Raw genomic sequence first — 21,246 nt, 5'->3', positions numbered from 1 at the left:
AAGAGCTTCTTCCCTACACAAACTGGAGATGTTTGAGTCAGTGAGGAACAGGAGGTCACTGAACAAACTGCTCTCCATCATGGACAATGATCACAGTAGAGCAGCTTACCTGTGAGTGACAGGTGAACACTATTTTCTAGATTCAAGCTTCTTCATATTTATTATCTACTGCCAGTTTGCACACGTGTACTGTGATGTAAATACTGATGTTACACCAATCACTCATAACATCATGAACAGTGACCGGTGAAGTGAATAACACTAATGATCTCCTCATCATGGCACCTGTTAGTGAGTGGGATATATTAGGCAGCAATTGAACATTTTGTTCTCAAAGTTGATGTTAGAAGGAGGAAAAATGGACAAGCGTAAGGATTTCAGCGAGTTTGACCAAAAGGGCCAAATTGTGATGGCTAGACCACTGGATCAGAGCATCTCCAAAACTGCAGCTCTTGTGGAGTGTTCCCAGTCTGCAGTGGTCAGTATCTATCAAATATCCTTTAAGTCCTGTAAGTATCCTTTAAGCCCACTGAGGCCCCACCTCACAATTTACAGTTCCCTGCCAGAGCACTGGAGGGGGTGCTGCCAGGTGAATCGCCAGAGCCTGCTTCGTTGTGTGTTTTCCCCATGTACTTTGTGCCATGCCCATCCCATTGTTCTGATTTCCTGCCATATCACCTGTTACCCATTAGCCCTAATGTTTTGCCCTGTATATAGGAGCCCTTTTGTACCTGTCTTGGTCAGTCATTGTTTGTATGTCAGCATGTTTGTTTGTTTGTTTGCTCGTTTGTTTAAGGTTTTTTATGTTTATTTGTTCATGCACTGTCTAACCATAAGTTTCTGTGTTGATGTTATAGATTGATCGTCATGTTTATTCACCCCATGTTATTTTTTTCACACACCCCAAAACACACACACCTTTGTTCACAGATTTAGAAACAGGACAAGAAAAGCATGTCATATTGCAATGTGCTTTCATTTATTTGATTTTGAGTCACAATTTCAGAGAATATTATATATATATAATTTATCATTTCAGAGAATCATGTAAGAAATCATGTGGTATATTATCAGAGATTTTTTGTTTGATTGATGCTCCAGAGTCTTTGGAGACTCTAGAGTCAGCCTCCAGAGTCTTTAAGCAGTTCTTTCCTCATCATGAAATGCTGAAATACAAACAAAAGAGTTATTATAGTTTGTTTCCCAAGCAGTTGTCACATTAGATGTAATATAACCTGTTATACTTCAGTTTTTATATATAACACAAATTTTAAGTATAATGGAAAGAAAAATGTGAAGAGATCAAAAAAGACCATGACATCATTTACATGAACAATCCACCGAAAAATGAGATTTATACTGTAATATGCCTAAGATATATACTCTTGGTATCTTGCCAAAAGTTTTGGGACACTCCTCTAAATCATTGAATTCAGGGCCTGGGCTCGGCCCCTTAGTTCCAGTGAAAGGAACTCTTAATGCTTCAGCTTCATACCAAGACATTTTGGACAATTTCATGCTTTGTGGGACCAGTTTGAGGATGACCCCTTCCTGTTCCAACATGACTGCAAGGTCCATAAAGACATGGATGAGCGAGTTTGGTGTGACCTGGGATGAATTAGAGCGGAGACTGCCAGCCAGGCCTTCTCGTCCAACATAGGTGCCTGACCTCACAAAAGCACTTCTTCTAGAGGAACGGTCAGAAATTTCCATAAATACACTCCTAAACCTTGTGGAAAGCCTTCCCAGAAGAGCTGAAGCTGTTATAGCTGCAAAGGGCGGGACAACTCCATATTACATTCATGTGCATGTAAAGACAGACGTCCCAAAACTTTTAGCCTGGCTCGCAGTCTCCACTCTAATTCATCCCAAAGGTGTTCTATTGGGGAGAACTTTCCCTGAAGCTTCTCCACTAGATGTCGGATTGTGTCTGTGGGGATTAATGATCATTCAGCTACAAGAGCATTATTGAGATCAGACACAGATGTTGAGGAGGTCTGGGGTTCAGTCGGTGTTCCAGTTCATCCCAAAGGTGTTCAGTGGGGTTGAGGTCAGGACTTAAGGACACTCTTGTACAGGGTCATTGTCATGCTGGAACAGTGTCTGGGCTTTTACATTTCCAGCAAAGGGACATTGTAATGCAGGATCATTAAGACTATTTCTATACAACATATATGGATTTGATGGTCAGGTGTCTACAAACTTTCAGCTATAAACAAATCTGCTAAAGAAAGGAGCAGAGTTTGAGTAACATTTACTTTTAAGTATGAAAACAAGTCAATATTCAAGCTTATATATTTTTACTTCTGGCCTTTGCATTTTGCAGGTACTTTATATTTTCAATTCAGTTCAATTTATTTGTATAGCGCTTTTACTAATAGACATTGTCTCAAAGAAACATAGAATAAAGTGATCAAATTTAAAGTATACTCACCAAGTGGGAAAATCAGGAGCTCTGTACTGATCCATATAGAACATGACGCTTTCTCCGGAAATAGAGCCACTTAATTTCCCACAAGCACCGCAAACTTTATCAGCCATTCCTTTGCTCACTGTGATGATGACCTCCTGTGATTGACTGTAGGACAATCTCATGGCAGAGTTCTTCTCAATGATCACTGTCTGATCGACGACCTGAACGATCACCTCGTTCATTTCCAGAGAAGGCACGGTCATCTTTTTGCCGTTGAACTGAAAGTTTAAGAGTGAAAACGGACGATAAAAGACAAGTTATGAAGTAATATTTCTGTTATTTAATGGCTGGGATATACAGTAGTTTGGTGGGATGGTGAACAGAATGGATTGGAAAGATTTGTTGCTTACCCAAATGTCATTTTGGCTGGTAACGGTGACAAGAACATTTTCAAAGAAGATATGAACTGCTGCAGTAGTGAGGACTCCGTTTCTTTCTTGCAACACGGCCACCACACGGAACCAAATCCCTATAACGATATCATCACATACGTTCACCAAGTCATAGGCTCCCATAGATGGGATGCTCCAGGTTGATCCATTGAAAAGGGTGAAGGACCCTGGGGTCTCCAGCTTGCACTGTTTTGGGTAACATCCAGTGACACCGTTCTCTACCTGACAGATTTCATCAGCTTTACATTTCATGCTTTCGTATTTCAATATACCATTCTTCTGACATATCAGTTTTTCTTGACAACCTTTTTGGACAACAACCTCGCCAATCTGCAAACAAATAGATAATTGAGAAATGATTAAATCATGCTTGATCATTTAACGAAAATCTGTTCATTTAATTATAAATTGTGTCATATTTATTAAATATAAAAAAAAACTTTTAGGACCATAAACATTCTTTCATAAACATTCTAAAATACACTGATCAGGCATACAACAGCCCTGACCCATCGAGGCATGGACTCCACTAGATCCCTGAAGGTGTGCCGTGGTATCTGATACCAAGATGTTAGCAACAGATCCTTTAAGTCCTGTAAGTTGCCTCCATGGGCTCCACCTCACAACATACAGGACTTAAAGGATAGTTTTGATAGATACTGACCACTGCAGACCGGGAACACCCCACAAGAGCTGCAGTTTTGGAGATGCTCTGATCCATAATTTGGCCCTTTTGGTCAAACTCACTCAAATCCTTACTCTTGTCCATTTTTCCTGCTTCTAACACATCAACTTTGAGGACAAATGTTCACTTGCTGCCTAATATGTTCACTTGCTGCCTAATATATCCCACCCACTAACAGGTGCCATGATGAGGAGATCATCAGTCTTATTCACTTCACTGGTCACTGCTCAGAGTGTTATACCTGGTCGGTGTATGTCATGACTGGTCAATCAAACAAACGTAGGCAGTAATGCCACATCTCCAAGTGCTTGCTTATACTTTCAATCCTAATCATACAGCTCTCTTTCAACTACAGAGATTTTTAACTTACCTTAAAAGTGACTCCGTTCGCATAACAGCTACACTGATCCTCTTTAACACAACCTGTGCCATTGCTGAAGAATCCAGGTTTACACCTACAGCCTTCCACACAGGTCTGAATATTACATTTCATGACATCACTGAGGCCAGGACATGGTGTGTCACATCCTGTTGCGCAGATTTCATAAACGCTGTTTTCAGGGCATTTCAGAGCTACGGAGAACAAGGATATGGGTTTAGTTTAGTTTAGAAATCTTTAGAAAAATGTTAATATTAAGGGTTTGACGGGTTAAAGTAACAAAAATTGTCAAATTTGAGTTGAGTTTGTCAAAATGTTAGCAATAAACAATCTTGGTGGGACAAATTTGATTGCATTTAAGTGTGGCCGACTTTCATGTAATAATAATAATAATGATGATGATGATGATGTCTGTTTACTTCACATTCATTTCTTTTTCAAATCAGTTCATTTTTGTTAGCTTCACCCCTCCTGTAACTCATCTTCCTAAATATATTTGACACTTACGGCAAAATGTTGACGTTCTCCAGTTTTTAATAGGAATTTTAAAGTCCTGACAGGCAGTCATGTACGCAGCGACACTGTGGCACAGCATATGCTGATCTCCCTCGCTCATACAGACGTCAAAAACACAGTCTCTGTAGTAGGATTGAGGGTCAATTACTTTGTGACATGCAGCGAATGGTCCTTCAGGGTCGGTAATAATGCTGCATTCCTTTTCAAATACAACTTTCTGATCTTCTGCACATTTTGGACAGTAATCACCACTGCAGCCGTCATCACACACGACGCCGGGGACAGCCACTTTCCAAGCCGCTCCAAATGTCTTTATATCTGATTTTTCTACTGCTTTCCCATCTGGCAGCAGGAGCTCGTCGTTCTTATTACCGTTATAGTTACCACACATGCCACAGGTCTTTCCAAGGTAAGTGCTGGGGACTGTGATGAGAACGTGGTAAACCATGTCATAGGCCACTCTTAGTCCAAAGTTTGTCATGATTACATTGTAGTAGCCCACCTGCTGGATTATCACTTGGCCTTCATTAAGACTTATAGGTATATTAGTTAAGATGCCATTAACCTGAAATGAAAGTAGGTAAGTTAACACAACCTGGGTTTGTAATTATGGAACAAACAGAATGTTGGCCAAAAAAGCTATAAAGAATACTAACCATGACCTGATGTAGCTGATTTCTTCTCAGGATTATGGTCAAGCCGTAGACCTCCACAACGACCACCTTGGCCATGGAGACATTAGGAGTGGCTTGGATTTCAGTCCATTTCTCATTCTCCACTACAACTGAAAACGGAATGAGTTTTGTTCCGTCCAGGTGGCAACCCTTAGCCGCAGTGTACGTACAAGTGCCCTGGAAGTTGTAGGTGCCGTTATCGAAGGTGTTGTAGTGAGGATCTCCGTAGATATTACAGGTGGCTTGAGAGACTGGTTGGCAGGCTCTGATCCCATCATGAACACTGCATGCTGTTCCAACTGGGCAATGTGCATTTTCACAAATAATTTTGCCGTTTGTTGGGTTGCAGGTGCAGTTTTTGCTGCAGTTGTTATCAGCCCAGATGGATTCTCCAGCCTGTAGGTAACGCTGCTCACTTCCACTTTTGTACACACAGCCACACTGATTCTTGGGAACACACTTGTTTCCACTCCACAGGTATCCCTCATCACAAGTGCAAGCTTCTACACAGTTTGTTTTACATGCAGCAGAAGGAGTGGGATTCTCACAGGTAGCAGGACAGGCACAGGACTCAAAGTGACTGTTTGCAGGGCAGTTAGGGTTAGCTGGATTTAAAAAAAAGATATTCAGTAAATCTACACATTCTTGTTTAAAATCAGTGTACAGATATTTACAGGAAATGTAGTAGACTTATTTGGGAGTATATGTTACAAGTCTACACAAAATAACTCATAATATTGAAGAGGCATTATGGGAAACAAGCCCTTAACCCTTAACTGCACACTTAACTTAAAAGGTGTCTACTAAATGCCATAAATGTACATGCTGGTCACTCTGAGAATTCACAGTGAAGCATGATGGTGGAAGCATCATGTGATTGAATGCTTTTCGTTAACAGGGACTAGATAGGGTTTAGGGCAAGATGGATGGAACCAAATAAAGGACCATTCTAGAATAAATCCTTTACAATCTAAGAGACTTAAGATGAATGGAGGTTCATCTTCCAACAGGCAGTAAGCATAGTGCTAAAGTTACTCTGAGATGGTTCAAAACCAAGAACCTGGTTGTGTTAGAGTGACCTGGTGAAACCCAGATTTCAATCCATTTGATGATCGATGATAAAACTTGAAAAAATGCTGTTCAATAATGGCCTCCATCCAACATGACAGAGCTTGAGAGAATTTGGGGTAAAAATATCAGATTCCAAAAATTGTAAACATACAAAAAGAGATATAGCAGACGGTCTGCAGTTGTAATTATTCAGGGAAATATAAATTAAGTGCAGTTAAATTTTATATTCCTAAGAAAAACATTTTATTTCATTTCATTTCATTGTCTGTACCGCTTATCCGATCTATCCTCGGGTCACGGGGAGCCTGTGCCTATCTCAGGCATAATCGGGCATGAAGGCAGGATACACCCTGGACGGAGTGCCAACCCATCACAGGGCACACACACGCAATCACACACTACAGGCAATTTTAGAGACTCCAATCAGCCTAGTGGCATGTCTTTGGACTGTGGGAGGAAACCGGAGCACCCGGAGGAAACCCACGAAGTATGGAGAGAACATGCAAACTCCACACACACAGTAAGCGGGAGCGAGACTCAAACCCAGGACGCTGGAGGTGTGAGGCGAACATGCTAACCGCTAAGCGTAAAACATTTTAGATTCCTAATTAATGCTTTATATTCATAAGGGTTTTCTGAAAACACACACACACATCATAATACTCACGACAGCCAATGAGGTGTCTCCAGTCGTGCACACGAACACCAGCTCGCTGACAAGCATCTGTATAAATCTGTGCTGTTTTACACAGAAAATTCTTAAAACCTTTTCCCATGCAGAAGTCCTGCAGACAATTTTCATAGAAAACCTTGGGGTTGATGAGAGAGTTGCAATCCCGGAATGGACCATCAGTCAGAATGGTGGCCAAGTGACAGAAGGACTCTGCTGCTAAACGTTCGATCCATGATTCTCCCTGACAGCTCTCACACGCACCCACACAATCATCTGTACAATAGGCTTCACCCACAGCACCTGGTACCCTCCAGCTCTTTCCCAGCTGGACAATACTGCCCGCCTCACTGCCACTAGGAGTGGTAAGGTCATCGCCCTTAATTCCATTGAAGTTCCCGCACATGCCACACATCCTTCCTGTAAAACTAACTGGTATTTTCACCACCAAATACTGATCCCAGTCATACTGCACTGACAGTCCAAAGTCTGTGCTGACGATGACTGACAGGCCGCTTTGCTGAAGAGTCACTTTGCCATTGTCCAGGGAGATTGGAAGATACCAGAGTGAATCACTGATCTAAAATGTATAAAAACATGAACATTAGAAATTCCTAATTGCTAAAGCAGGTTAAGGATAAAAAAAATAAATAAATTAAACTCACTCTGACAAGCCCATTCTCATGTTGGACAATGGTAATGGTTTGACCATAGACTTGAATGATGACTTGACTGACACTGGTGCCTTTTGAGCTTCCAGTGTGTTTATTCATGGCCTGGACTTCGAATGCTGGGTGGTCCTTGTCTTCTTGGCAGTTTTTAGCCATGATGTATGTACAGTTGCCCATGAAGTTGTAGTACTCGCCATCAAAAGTACGGTAGTGTGGATCTCCCATGACCCAGCAGATACCTGGTGAAGCTAGGGGAATAATTATAAAATAGGAAGACTTTAAGACATTGGAAATGACTTTTTCATTCCATGAAATCTATAAAGTTTCATAAATTTTCTACAGATATTACTGTAGACATTTATATAAGCACATGCATAAATTGTCCATATTTTTGGGGAAATTGAACATGACAATGCTTAAATTATATCCAGGATCAATAAAGTATCTATCTATCTATCTATCTATCTATCTATCTATCTATCTATCTATCTATCTATCTATGTGTTGGGGGTGTGGCTTGATTTAGTGGTATTTTCAAACCTAAAAAAAATTCTAGGGTCTTGTTTTTCGAACCCTTTCTTATTTTTGACTAGTTTTGTGAACATTAGTCTGTTGGCATTGCAAATTAAACTGTATTTAATTTAACAATATGGCTTCCACTTGTATAATTTAGCAACATATAAAATCTTTCAGAACATGCTATAATTTTTTCGGACAGTTTTGTACACATAGTTTAACTCATTTTCTTTTTAAAATTCAATTAAATTTATTCGTATAGTTCATTTAACAATGGACGATTGTCTCAAAGTAGCTTTACAGAAGTATAGAAACATAGAAAAGAAAAATGATAAAGTTTAACGTTCCTATTTATCTCTAAGATTTATCCGTAATGAGAAGCCTGAAGCCACGGTGGTGAGATGATATGAGGAAGAAACCTTGAGAGGAACCAGGCTCAGAAGGGAACCTCATCCTCATTTGGGTGAATAAATAAGCCGCTAGATATGAAATTGAAGCGGTGAAATTGTAGATTTTTATAATTTATGATTTTGCAGAAATGATTAAACTATGTGTGTTCTCCCATGATTTAGAATATAAACTGACCTCATCTGCTCCACGTAAAACTCATTTTACGAAATGAGTATAAAATTAATAAAGTTCAGACACTGAGATAAGCCTTGTCACTTGTTTACTTATTTATTACTAGCTCTATTCTAGTTTGTTTTTACTTCTTACATTCATAATCATTTTACAGTAAAGTATTTACAGGTAGATAATTTACAATTTAGAGCAGGAATCCAGAAAAAGTGCTTCTACTCACCGTTAGGTTTAGGATAGCAGCCACGAACTCCATTCTTTACTTCACACACTTCAATAGAACTGCATTCTATGGATTTATGTATTACTTTTCCAGAGGGAAGACAAGTCAAACTTTCTTGGCATGATTCCATGATGACAGTCTCATTAATCTGTAAGAGGGGTTTAACACGGCATCACTACCACTCTCTTGTTTTGGTATTCATTTTTGTATTATCTATCTAACAAAAGCTTATGTAATACTATCAGAGACCGTATGGAGAAGCAACTGGCCACCGTATGGGGTAGCATGGACGCTATATAAACAATAGCGGGCAGTGGTAGCTCAAGTGGTTAAGGCTCTGGGTTGTTGACCCAAAGATAGGGGTTCAAGCCCCAGTACTGCCAAGCTGCCACTATTGCGCCCTTGAGCAAGGCCCCTAACCTGCGCTGCATCAGGGCTGACCCTGTGCTCTGACCCCAATCTTTCTAGGATGGGATATGTGAAGAAAGAATTTCACTGTGCAGTAATGTATATGTGACAAACACAACTTAATGTATAGTTGTGAGCCAATTAACCAAATGTTGATGAAGTTACAGTGAAAAATGACAACGCTATTAAATACCTATACTATACTACAATGTTCTTTGCAACAATTTTAATTTAGTTAGTTTTTGAGACACATTATGACTTATAGTTTTGTGTCTTCATGCCAAAAGATTCATAACAATTCGTAAAAGCAGAAAAGCGTGAAAAATGTAACAAAGCGTGAAAAAGCAGACAAACATTCCTAACAAACCAAGTGGCACCATTTTGGAAACCAGACCCAAGTGCAGGATGAAACAGTCCTTGTTTTTATTAACTTAAAGTGATGCTAACAACACGACGCGTGGACGTGAAGCAGTCCATGAAACAAAAGGCACAACATTGATAAACAATAAAAACGTGACAATTGCTTAACAAAGACAGATACAAAATGTAAAGATAGGGCAACACTTTAGGAATAATGATAAACAAGTTAAAAGACGTGACATAACCACATGACATTAACCAAAGCTGTAGCAATACACCTGACAGCACCTGCCCCCTCTAGTGGTCATGCCGGGAATTGTCCCAGCAGATTCATAACAAACCGGTCAGCTCGATATGATAAAGATAATGTAGAGGAGATATGATTTATCATGAATCAGCTACATCAAACTTTTATGCTTTCATAAAAACAGGTCAATATTAAGGTCAGGCCTCATTACATCCACACTCCAAAATCGAGTGTAAACCTTCTAAGAAAGAGGAGGTTATTATAACAGCAATAAGCAGGAGATATGACTTACCTTATAGGTGTGTCCATTCTCATAACAACTACACTGACCTGCTGTAACACAGCCAGTCCCATTGTTAAAGAATCCAGCGTTACACATACAGCCTTCCGCACAGCTCTTTACATCACACTTCATTATCTCAGAAAGGCCAGGACAAGCTGCGTCGCACGGCTTTGTACAGATATCATAGACGCTGTTCTCAGGACAGGTAAAGGCTGCAAGGATTGAGCACAAGGAGTGGTCACAAAAAATGTTGTTATTTTGCTCCTAATCACTTCCTACAAGCTTGCCATATACTTACGACAAAATGTTGGTGTCCTCCAGTTTTTAACGTTAACGCCTGCTTCCTGACAGGCACTCATGTATGCAGCAATGTCTTGACAGAGCATCTTTCGATTTCCGTCACCCATGCAGACATCAAAGGCACAATCTTTGAGGTAGGATTCAGGGTTAATGACACCGTGACAAGCAGCGAATGGACCTTCGGGGTTGGTGATAATACTACAGTCCTTTTCAAAGGTAATTTTCTTATCTTCAGGACACTTTGGACAGAAATCCCCAATGCAGCCATCGTCACACACAACACCAGGAACAGCTACTTTCCATGCAGCTACAAACGTTTTCAGATCTTTTGTTTCCTTGCCGTTTGGTAACAGGTACTCGTTGTTCTTATTACTGTCAAAGTTTCCACACAAGCCACAGGTCTTTCCTGAATAGCTGCTTGGGACTGTTATGCTGACATGGTAAATCATATTGAAGGTGACTTTCAGGCCAAAGTTTGTTAGTATTACGTTTTGATGGCCTTCTTGCTGGACCGTTACTTTTCCGTTATCCAGACTTGCAGGAATGTTGGTCAAGATTCCATTAACCTAAAAATATAAAATTAAATAAGTGAAAAATTCTGGATTTGGTTATTATATTGGCAAGACCTAGAGACAACTAACTAACCACAATTCCTGCAGTGGAGTTCTTTACAAAGGTGGTACGACTACCTGGATATTCAAGTTAACTTGGCTAATATGACTGTTGTTGTTCTTCTTCTTCTTCTTTTGGCTGCTCCCTGTTCAGGGTCACCACAGTGGATCATTTGGTCCGCATGTTTCGATTTGGCACAGGTTTTACACCAGATTCCTTTCCTGATGCAACCCTCCCATTTAATCTGGGCTTGGGACCATCACTGCAAGTTATCTCTTCAGTGGCTGGGTTAGCACCCTGCCCAGGAATCGAACCCGGGCCGCAGCAATAAGATTGCGGGATCCTGCCACTGCACCACCAGGAGGCCTAACTTGACTAACATGACTAATCATTACAGAAAAGCAAAACATGACCAGGACTAGACAGGTATAGTTTTTGCCAGACCTCTAGTTTACCTCCTGCTTGATATATTCACCCCATTTCCCACTAACTGACTCTTCAAAACATAATAACAAACAAGTTATCATCCAAATTCTACCTTCATCATACTTCAGTTTTATGTTTCAGAGATCTGAGTATAAGAATCTATTCCTGATACTGAATTGATACTGAGTGCTAAGCCTGCAGTCTGGAAGTATCTGATGACAAGCTATGCAAAACATCAGCATCTGCACAACATCTGTGTTCTGATGCATGATCTGTGCTGTGTTAATTCAACATAACGTCAGTGGAATGGATGTTGCTCCCCATTCATGGTCGCCACAGTGGATCATTCGGTCCGCATGTTTTGTTTTGGCACGGGTTTTACGCAACCCTTCCTGGTGCAACCCTCCCATTTAATCCAGGCTTGGGATCGGCACTGAGTTAACTCTTCAGTGGCTGGGTTAGTGCCCTGCCCAGGAATTGAACCCAGGCCACGACAATAAGGAGGCTTAGTGGAAGGCTTAGTGGAATGGATCAGAAGATATAATAAACCTGATCTAATAACAATCCAGTATTTTAGGATATCATACCCCTGATACTTACATGTGGTATTGGACTGGTACATCATTTTCAGTATTTTAAAATAGAATTAAAATTATAAAATGATAATTTATGATATAAAGCATGTGTATTTTGCTGGAAAAACAATGTTTTACTACAAATTGTCTAGGATATAGCTTTTACCCATGTACTGACTAACTACAACTGAGTGAATTATGTTTTAAGTTATGTTTTATGTTTTTAATTATGTTCAAGTTAGTTGTAGAAAATATGAATCAGTAAGTTTGCTTACTGTGTTTGTTAAATACAGTATATAGGTATAGTTGACATTATATAGCACACAGTTGTATTGTACTAACCATTATCTGATGCAGTTGATTCCTTTGCAGCATTAATGTCATGCCGTACACTTGGACAATCACCATCTTGGCCATAGAGACATTTGGACTGACTTGGATCTCATTCCACTTTGCATTTTCTACTATTACTGCAAACGGTGTGAGTTTTGTTCCCTCCAGATGGCAGCCCTCAGCGGCAGTGTACGTACAAGTGCCCTGGAAGCTGAAGGTGCTGTTGTCAAATGTGTTGTAGTGAGGATCTCCGTAGATATTACAGGTGGCTTGATGTACAGGATGGCAGCCTCTGATTCCATTGACCACACTGCATTCAGTTCCACCAGGGCAGCCGCTGTTTTCACATACAACTTGACCGTTTGTTGGGTTGCAGGTGCAGTTTTTGCTGCACTTGTCATCAGCCCAGATGGATTCTCCAGCCTGTAGGTAATGCTCATCACCTCCACTTTTGTACATACAGCCACACTGATTCTTGGGAACACACTTGTTTCCACTCCACAGGTATCCCTCATTACAAGTGCAAGCTTCTACACAGTTTGCTTTACATGAAGCAGAAGGAGTGGGATTCTCACAGGTAGCAGGACAGGCACAGGACTCAAAGTGGCTGTTAGCCGGGCAGTTAGGGTTAGCTGAGAAGATATATACCAGTATATAAAGATATAAAGTAAACATTAGAAACATTATGCTCTGATATTCTATAATTTATAATATAATCTATACTTACAGCAGCCAATGAGGTGTCTCCAGTTATATACATGGATGCCAGCTCTCTGACAAGCGTCTGTATAAATCTCTGCCGTCTTACAGAGGAAGTTTTTATATCCTTTTCCCATGCAGTAGTCGAAGAGGCAATTTTCATAGAAAATCTTGGAATCGATGACAGAGTTGCAATCTCGGAATGGACCGTCAGTAAGAACGGTGGTCATGTGACAGAAAGCCTTTGCAGCCCAACGTTCATACCATGGTTCTCCTTGACAGCTCTCACACGCACCCACACAATCATCAGTGCAGTAGGCATCTCCTGGCAAACCTGGTACTCTCCAGCTCTTTCCCAGTTGTGGAATATTGCTTGCTACACTGCCACTAGGAGTAGTAAGGTCATCTTCCTTCTTTCCATTGAAGTTTCCACACATGCCACACATTCTTCCCATGAAGCTCCCTGGTATATTCACCACCATATATTGATCCCAGTCATACTGCACTGACAGTCCAAAGTCTGTTGTGATAATAACTGACAGGCCACTTTGCTGAAGTGTCACTTTGCCATTGTCCAGGGAGATTGGAAGGTACCAGAGTGAATCACTAATCTGAAGAAAGTTAGAAAATGAACATCATGATATGAACTGCTAGTGCAGTTATACTTTACAATTGTGACATATAATGATAACCCTTCCCCTAGGTAACATATTTTTATAGAGTATACTTACTCGTACGATCCCAGTCTCATGGCGGACAATTGTGATGTTTATACCGTAGACACTGACCATGATTTTGTTGACAGAGGTGGCTTTGGCACTGCCAAGGCGTTGATTCTCAGTTTGGATTTCAAAAGCAGGGTGAAAACTGTCCACTTCACAGTTCTTGGCCATTATATACGTACAGTTGCCCATAAAGTTGTAGTAACTGCCATCAAATGTACGGTAATGTGGATCGCCCATGACCCAGCAGACACCAACTTTAGCTGAAATGAATTTTGGAAAATAGGTTCTTCCTAGGTATCCTATAATTCATTTACTGCATTCTGTGAAAAAACCTTCTGTAACTTTATTCATAATTATATATTTTGTCTTACCTGGAGGATTAGCCGGGGCAGGAGATCCATATCCATTTTCGGGTGATGCACCAAAGCTGTAGATAGCGAAAGGTGAGTTTGGATGGGAGACTTGATGGAAGCCGGTTCCTTCAGCATAACTTAGCTGTGTCCATGAGTATTCACTTTCCCCTGCTTGAGTCCACTGAAGGTCAGTCGATAGTGGTTTATTATCTAGTGTCAGTTGTCCCAAGTGTTTGGTCTGTGCTATAATAATAACTTCATTGGTAAAGCCTTCTTGACTATCTAATGTATATGAGGTGCTAAAGCGGTCTACAGGCAGGACGGTGATGAGGAAGGGGTCATTTGTTTGTCCCTTTTCTGTGATTCCACCATTAAATTGATATAGCACTTGAACCCCTTTATCAGCAATTAAGTGCAGAGAGTTTGGATATGGAAGGTTGACATAGAGTGTTTCTCCAGCCACCATTTGTTTTGGTGAAGCTCCGCCGTCTTGAGTAGTTATTTGGATTTCAGTGTTCTCAGAGGCCTGAATGATTACTGTATCGAATCTGGATGAGGGTAATTTGTATGCAAGAGTTGCCACTATAAACTCTTGTCCCCAGCTACTTACGGGAAGCAGTTGTTCATACACATGATTACAATCTGTAAAATACCAGGTACAGCTGTGTCCTGTGAAGACTGCCACTGGTTGCTTGGCAGATACTTTGGAGCCAGTCAGATCTTCTGCACTTTGGATTTGCACACTTTCAAACGGTTGCAGATCAATGACAAGTGTGCTACCTCGTGTGTATTGCTGCCCCGCGAACGTCACCAAGCCGTTGAACAGAATCGCCACGCTGTTCTGTACACCTTGATTCGTGATGGAGAACTCTTTATACTGATCAGCCGGACCCATCTGTGGAGTATAGAGGTAATACTCCGTCCCCCAGTCTTTGATAGGGTAGATCACCGAAGTGTCGGCTGTGAAGGGCTTATAGTTTAGTGACAACACCAGAACGTCCTGATCAGCTTCTACCTGGACAGTCTGTCTGTTTTGTGAGCTTCCAAGCATCTCTACCCCATCAGGAAGCAGGAAAGACTTGCCACTTCCAGGTTGAAGAGTAGCCTCATAGACATTTCCCAGGGCGGTTACTTTCACCTTTGTGCTTAAGAGAGAAGTTGGGGGGCTTGAGACATCTACAGTGAAACGTGGCACACCAGTATACTGATAATTCTGCATAAAGGAAAGTGCAAACTCCTTCCCTGCAGGCCCAGCAGCACATAGCCCTAAAATATTTGAATAATACAACAGTTTTATGTACGTCCATAACAGTTAATCTATATCAATTAAAAAAAATTTAAATGATATTTATTAATCATACAGTTTCAAACAAATTAGCACTTTATTTAAGGCAATATATCGTTCAATTCTGGAGTCTTACCACAGAGCAGGGTCGCGACAAAAATATGGAGAACTTTCAACTCCATTTCTACAGAAAAAGAGCAAATAAAATTCATTTTCAGACAAGCAACTACTACTAAAGATATAGATTAAATAAATGCTTTTGGAATGCATCAACTTTTGTCCATTTTAAGTCAGTCATTAATAGCACCGTGTCTTACCTGTGTCAGGGCTGTGACACTTCTGAAGTCTGAAGTTGAGTTCTGGGTTTTTGTGTATTAAATTCTCTCCTCCACCTCTACAGCAGCCAATCAGCGCTGCTTTTAGTGCTGCAGAAGTGTTTATGTGTGGAGCTAAACCATGCTTAATAAATGAAGTGTTTGTAGATGACAGAGTGATTAGTTAAAAAGCTAACCAATCACCTTATTGTCATGCTAACAGAAAGCCTGAGATAACATAGGCGGTGGCTACACTGGTCACACCTGTGCTATCTCATACCTCCTCCAGCTAAAATAAAGTCATCATTAATTTTGCAATAAACCAGCACTACTTTGTTGCCAATGTCAATATTTTGTTATGATAAGGTAATTTATATATATTAAACAATAATTGTGTCACACGTACACTCCATTTGAAACAGTCTATCAGATATCACTTCATTCTTTTCAGAATTCGTGTGAATCCGTGCCAAGGTACTTAAAACCTGTAACCATTTTTTTATGATTGAAAGCAAATTATTATTGTTATTGTTATTATTATTTATGTTAATGCAGACATTGTACAGTTGTACAGTTCCTCAAATCATGATTTTACACGACATCCAGTGTGATCTTATAAGAAAATTCTACGAAAATTATATTTCTCATTAATGAATTTGTGAGAAGGGGTCGAAACACCGAGCCGAACATTTTCCCCAACCTCCGTGTTATATTTTGTGCGTCTTGAAAAGACATGCATGGCCATATTTTACTGCTCTTTTCCTTGAATAAAAAGTAATTGACAGTAATTTTGTCCCACAAAGCTTGTTATGCAGGTGGTGTCCAGTAGATCATTCAAAAACCATCCACTATCTTAATGGTTTTATAGGATGAGAGGTGATGATATAGGATGTAAATCAAAGATTCCTTCAAAACAGACTCTCTTATGCAGAGTGACTTAAAGTTTATCTCATTTTATACAACTGAGCAATTGATGGTTAAGGGTTCTCAAGCTCAGAGGCCCAGCAGTGGTAGCTTGATGAACCTGGGATTCAAACCTGCAATCTTCTGAGCAGTTGCCCAATGGCTTAACCGCTAAGCTACCAAATTCCTTGGTGAAAGAAAATGTAATATAAGAGATGTAAATAGTAACGAACAAAGTCCATATATGGCATATTAGTGTGCCTCACTTTTTGAAGAAGGAAACCGTTATTTCTAGGCATTCTGGAGAATCTGAGACACTCCATCAATCTATATAACCGCTTTATTCCTAATTAGGGTCACAGGGATCTGCTGGAGCCTATCCAAGCACACACTGGGCGAAAGGCAGGGGTACACCCTGGACAGGTCACCAGTCCATCACAGGGCCACACATATAGACAGACAACCACACACACTCACTCCTATGGGCAATTTAGAATTATTAATCAACCTAATGTACATGTTTTTGGACTGTGGGAGAAAACCAGAGTACACCCACACAGGAAGGCCCCTGGAATCCAGGACCTTCTTGCTGTGAGGCAACAGTGCTAACCACTAAGCCACCATGCTGCCCCTCTGTGACACTCGATTCAGTTCAATTCAATTTAGTTTATTTTAACTCTTTTAATGGACACTGTCACAAAGCAGCTTTACAGAATTCTGGATTTAAAATGTAAATTTGTCCCTAATGAACAAGCTAGAGGTGAAGGTGGCAAAGGGAAAACTCTCGACACAAGGAAGAAACTTTCAGGAGAACCAAACTCAAAATGGAAGCCATCCTCTTTCAGGTGAGACCCCAATGGTGTGATTATAAATCATTTCTCTTCTATAACTGTATACTATCAAGAGACAAGAGGGGCTAAAAGTGTTAAAGATAAGTGTATAAAGACATATAAGTATATAAAGATGATACACCAACTAAGCATAACATTATGACCACCTGCCTAATATTCTGCTGGTCCTGCCAAAACAGCCCTGACCCGTCCTGCACTGTTTATTCTGACCCCTTTCTATCAGAACCAGCATTAACTTCTTCAGCAGTTTGAGCAACAGTAGCTCGTCTGTTGGATCGGATCACACGGGTCAGCCTTCACTCCGCACGTGCATCAATGAGCTTTGACCATCCATGACCCTGTCGCTGGTTCACCACTGTTCCTTCCTTGGACCACTTTTGATAGATACTGACCACTGCAGACCGGGAACACCCCACAAGAGCTGCAGTTTTGGAGATGCTCTGATCCAGTGGGCTAGCCATCACAATTTGGCCCTTTTGGTCAAACTAATAATGTTTATATGTTTAGTAAATCTAATATTTTATCATAATATCAGAATTTATGCGACATACATCTAGCATAAAAAAGCACCACAGCAACGTCACATATATATATATATATATATAATTGTTTGAACTTTGTCTAGCTTTCCATCTGAATAAGTAAAGAATTGTTAAAGTACTACCTCTGACCATTAAAAAAAGCTTGAGCCAAGCTATTATTTCATAATAATATCAGAATATTTCATAATAATCCATTGTAAAGGAATTCTCTGGTCTTGAGATTATTTGTACTAACATGTCTGTCAATGCAGTTATGCAATTCTGTTAGCATTTTTTCACCCTCTAGCTATTGTATGTATTTACGTGGGTACACTATTCGTCACCATGGGACTTTTTCTCCATAGTCTCCTCCCTTAAACTACCAGGATATAAATTAAGTGGTACTTGATTGCAGTATCAGTATATGAAAATATAATCTCCTTTATTGAATTATCCGTAACACACCCACTTCAAAAATACTATGTCTATATATTCTGCGTTGTGATATCGCTGCCCTGCCAAGCCTGGACAAAAGCTTGACACGCACCTGGGCTCTCATGAACTTTAGATCACCAATTAACAAGATAGTAAAGCCTAGTAACTACTATCAGTTATGCAGTGTGCCTAAAATGTGTTAGAATGTTAACATAAACTATCCCAGAACAATTCCTACCTTGGATTGGATTGGATTGGATTGTCACTATGCGTGTCCTAAACAGAAGAGCTTACTGAACCATTTACATCTTTATGAGTGAAAAAAATCTTTTCTACCATGCAGCTAGACTCAAGAAGTTCTTACTAGGCCTTGGACAATGTTAATCCGTGGCTGATCCTGGGGCCACAGCCATGGCCAAAGCACTTTCTGTAGATTTTGGTAATGTTCCAAGGTGGTTTGAGAAGTCATGGGTATCGCTAAACCCGGAAGCTTGCTAAATTTAAAAAAAAAATCCATATATTTAATACTTAAAATTCCATTTTCCATTAAAATGCATCTTTAAGATATCCCTGTGTAAATATAAACATTTTTCTTTTGAAAAAGATTGTAACTCACCCAATATTCTCTAATACGTCTAGAAAATGTCATGTTGAACAACATAAATATAATAAAAAAATAAACAATAAGAGAAAAAATATTAGTAAACAAAAACAACAAATATACAAAATGCTTTCTTTTAAAAAAAGGTGTTTGTTAAAAGGGTGCTAGAAACTTTCTGTATTTTAGCCTTGTGGACACTACACATGAAATGATTAAACTAGACTAATATCAGAATCTTTATCTGGCATCATATATATTTAATGGCATATGTTTTTCTAAGTTTTAAATATTTGATCATGTTTAAGTCTGGTGCTATTGAGCAATAAGAGTATTGTGACCTGAACTATTGTGTAAGTTTGATTCTTTGCTGATGAACGCAAGCCTTTGGTTCTGTTGGGACTAAAGAATGTAAAGAATCCTCTCCTCAGTTTAGCAGGAAAACCTGCCACCATTAGAATGTTTAAAACATTCAGTCATAGCGCACACGTCTGTATCGATGGAGTCACATAAGAAGGAATGAGGAATAAGAATAGAAAAGCATTCCAGCATCCTGAGCTCTCTGTAGTAAGATGCTTTCTCAAGCACTAGTGCCATGCTACATGATGGATGGGGAATATGAACCGTTTCACCACACCATATTTGAGAAACAATAGACCAACTATCTCAGCTTGTGTCTTTTTATGTTTATTGTTAGTCAAGAAATTGAAATGCACACCTGCTTTTTTCCCATATAGAACGCTGTTGGCTGTTTGCTAATGTGGCCTTTATGCACACATGCACGATAAGTAATCATTGATTCAGAGTTAAACTTCAGCTTGAAAGTTGATAACGCGTATCATGAAACCCATCAACTCTGGGGTTTGTCATTTCAAAACTCTGCTACAAGTTTGTTTAACTCGCTTTGAGCAGCAGGCCTCAGAACAGCTTCAGTGTACCTTAGCACAAATTCCTTCAAAACTGAACAAAAGGGGTGTTTAGTTGTTTTACGTTCTGGTGCAGCATCTACACTATATGGACAAAGGTTTGTAGACACCTGACCGTCAAACTCATAGGTGTTTCTAGCTACAAAGTAGGAAAAGCATGAATATCTTCTTCTTTTGTTAGCAACAAGCTACCCAGCTAACAGTGATGAGTGATGTATAGGTGTTTTAGGGGACAGTCGTGGTTCAAGTGGTTAAGGGTCTTGGGTGTTGACCAGAATGTTGGGGTTCAAGCCCCAAGCTGCCACTGTTGGGCAATTAAACAAGGCCTTTAACCCTCTCTGCTCCATGGGTGCTGTATCATAGTTGCCCCTGTGCTCTGACCCCAAATTCCTCAGCATGGATATTCAAAGAAAAAAATTCCACTGTAAAGACAGTTTTGGGACAACCCTTCCAAATTCAGGTGTTCCAATCACTTCCATGGCCACAGGTGTATAAAATCCAGCACCTAGGCATACAGACTGCTTCTATAAACATCTGTGAAAAGAACGGGTCGCTCTCAGGAGCTCAGTGAATTCCAGCGTGGTACTGTAATAGGTTTCCACCTGTGCAATAAGTCCATTTGTGAAATTTCCTCACTACTAAATATTCCATGGTCAACTGTTAGTGGTATTATAACAAAGTGGAAGCAACTGGGAACAACAGCAACTTAGAGACGAAGTGCTAGGCCACGTAAAATCACAGAGCGGGGTCAGCGCATGCTGAGGTGCACAGAAGTCGCCAACTTTCTGCAGAGTCAATAGCTACAGACCTCCAAACTTGGTGTGGCCTTCAGATTAGCTCAAGAACAGTGCGTAGAGAGCTTCATGGAACAGGTTTTAATGGCTGAGCAGCTGAACCCGAGCCTTACATCACCAAGTGCAATGCAAAGTGTATGTGTGGTTTCCTCTTTAGAATAACAAACTAAATAATCTAACAAGTACATATGTCTGTAAGTCAACTGATCTAAATGCTGATATATACAGTATATTTTCAAAGCTGCTTTGATAAAAGCAGGATAAAATGGGCCTAAGCATAAGGAGCTGAGGGCTAAATTATGACGGCTGGACAACTGGGTCAGTGCATCTCTAAAACAGCAGGTTCTGTGGGGTCATCCCAGGTTGCAGTGGTTAGAACCTACCAAAGATGGTTGAAGGAAGGATAAACGGTCATGGGCTCACAACCCAGATAGCAAAATAGGGCTCAG

At 40.2% G+C, this 21,246-nt stretch overlaps 1 protein-coding gene across 1 annotated transcript; it reads right to left on the bottom strand.

The window, feature by feature from the left end:
• Window positions 1-978: 978 nt before the first annotated feature.
• Window positions 979-17,355, bottom strand: LOC131362444 (IgGFc-binding protein). The gene is made up of 17 exons (XM_058404452.1): window positions 15,773-17,355; window positions 15,592-15,639; window positions 14,189-15,436; window positions 13,824-14,077; window positions 13,121-13,703; window positions 12,403-13,025; window positions 10,446-11,013; window positions 10,157-10,359; window positions 8,850-8,997; window positions 7,526-7,779; window positions 6,858-7,440; window positions 5,102-5,724; window positions 4,437-5,010; window positions 3,921-4,123; window positions 2,824-3,195; window positions 2,435-2,691; window positions 979-1,166 (listed from the first exon to the last, which is right to left on the bottom strand). The coding sequence occupies exons 2-17, from the start codon at window positions 15,635-15,637 to the stop codon at window positions 1,157-1,159; spliced, it is 6,549 nt and encodes a 2,182-aa protein (XP_058260435.1). The 5' UTR covers window positions 15,638-15,639; window positions 15,773-17,355; the 3' UTR covers window positions 979-1,156.
• Window positions 17,356-21,246: the final 3,891 nt, after the last annotated feature.

This window comes from Hemibagrus wyckioides, linkage group LG12, assembly GCF_019097595.1.
Source record: "Hemibagrus wyckioides isolate EC202008001 linkage group LG12, SWU_Hwy_1.0, whole genome shotgun sequence".
NCBI lineage: Eukaryota > Metazoa > Chordata > Actinopteri > Siluriformes > Bagridae > Hemibagrus > Hemibagrus wyckioides.
Note: the sequence above shows the minus strand (reverse complement) of the source record. Positions and strands in the feature narration are given on the sequence as shown.

Coding starts and splice junctions, on each gene's coding strand:
- LOC131362444 (XM_058404452.1), bottom strand. CDS start 15,637: ATGGAGTTGAAAGTTCTCCATATTTTTGTCGCGACCCTGCTCTGTG. Junction 5,725..6,857: donor GAGACACCTCATTGGCTGTC/GTGAGTATTATG, acceptor TTTTAAATCCAG/CTAACCCTAACTGCCCTGCA. Junction 2,692..2,823: donor CCAGCCAAAATGACATTTGG/GTAAGCAACAAA, acceptor TTAAACTTTCAG/TTCAACGGCAAAAAGATGAC.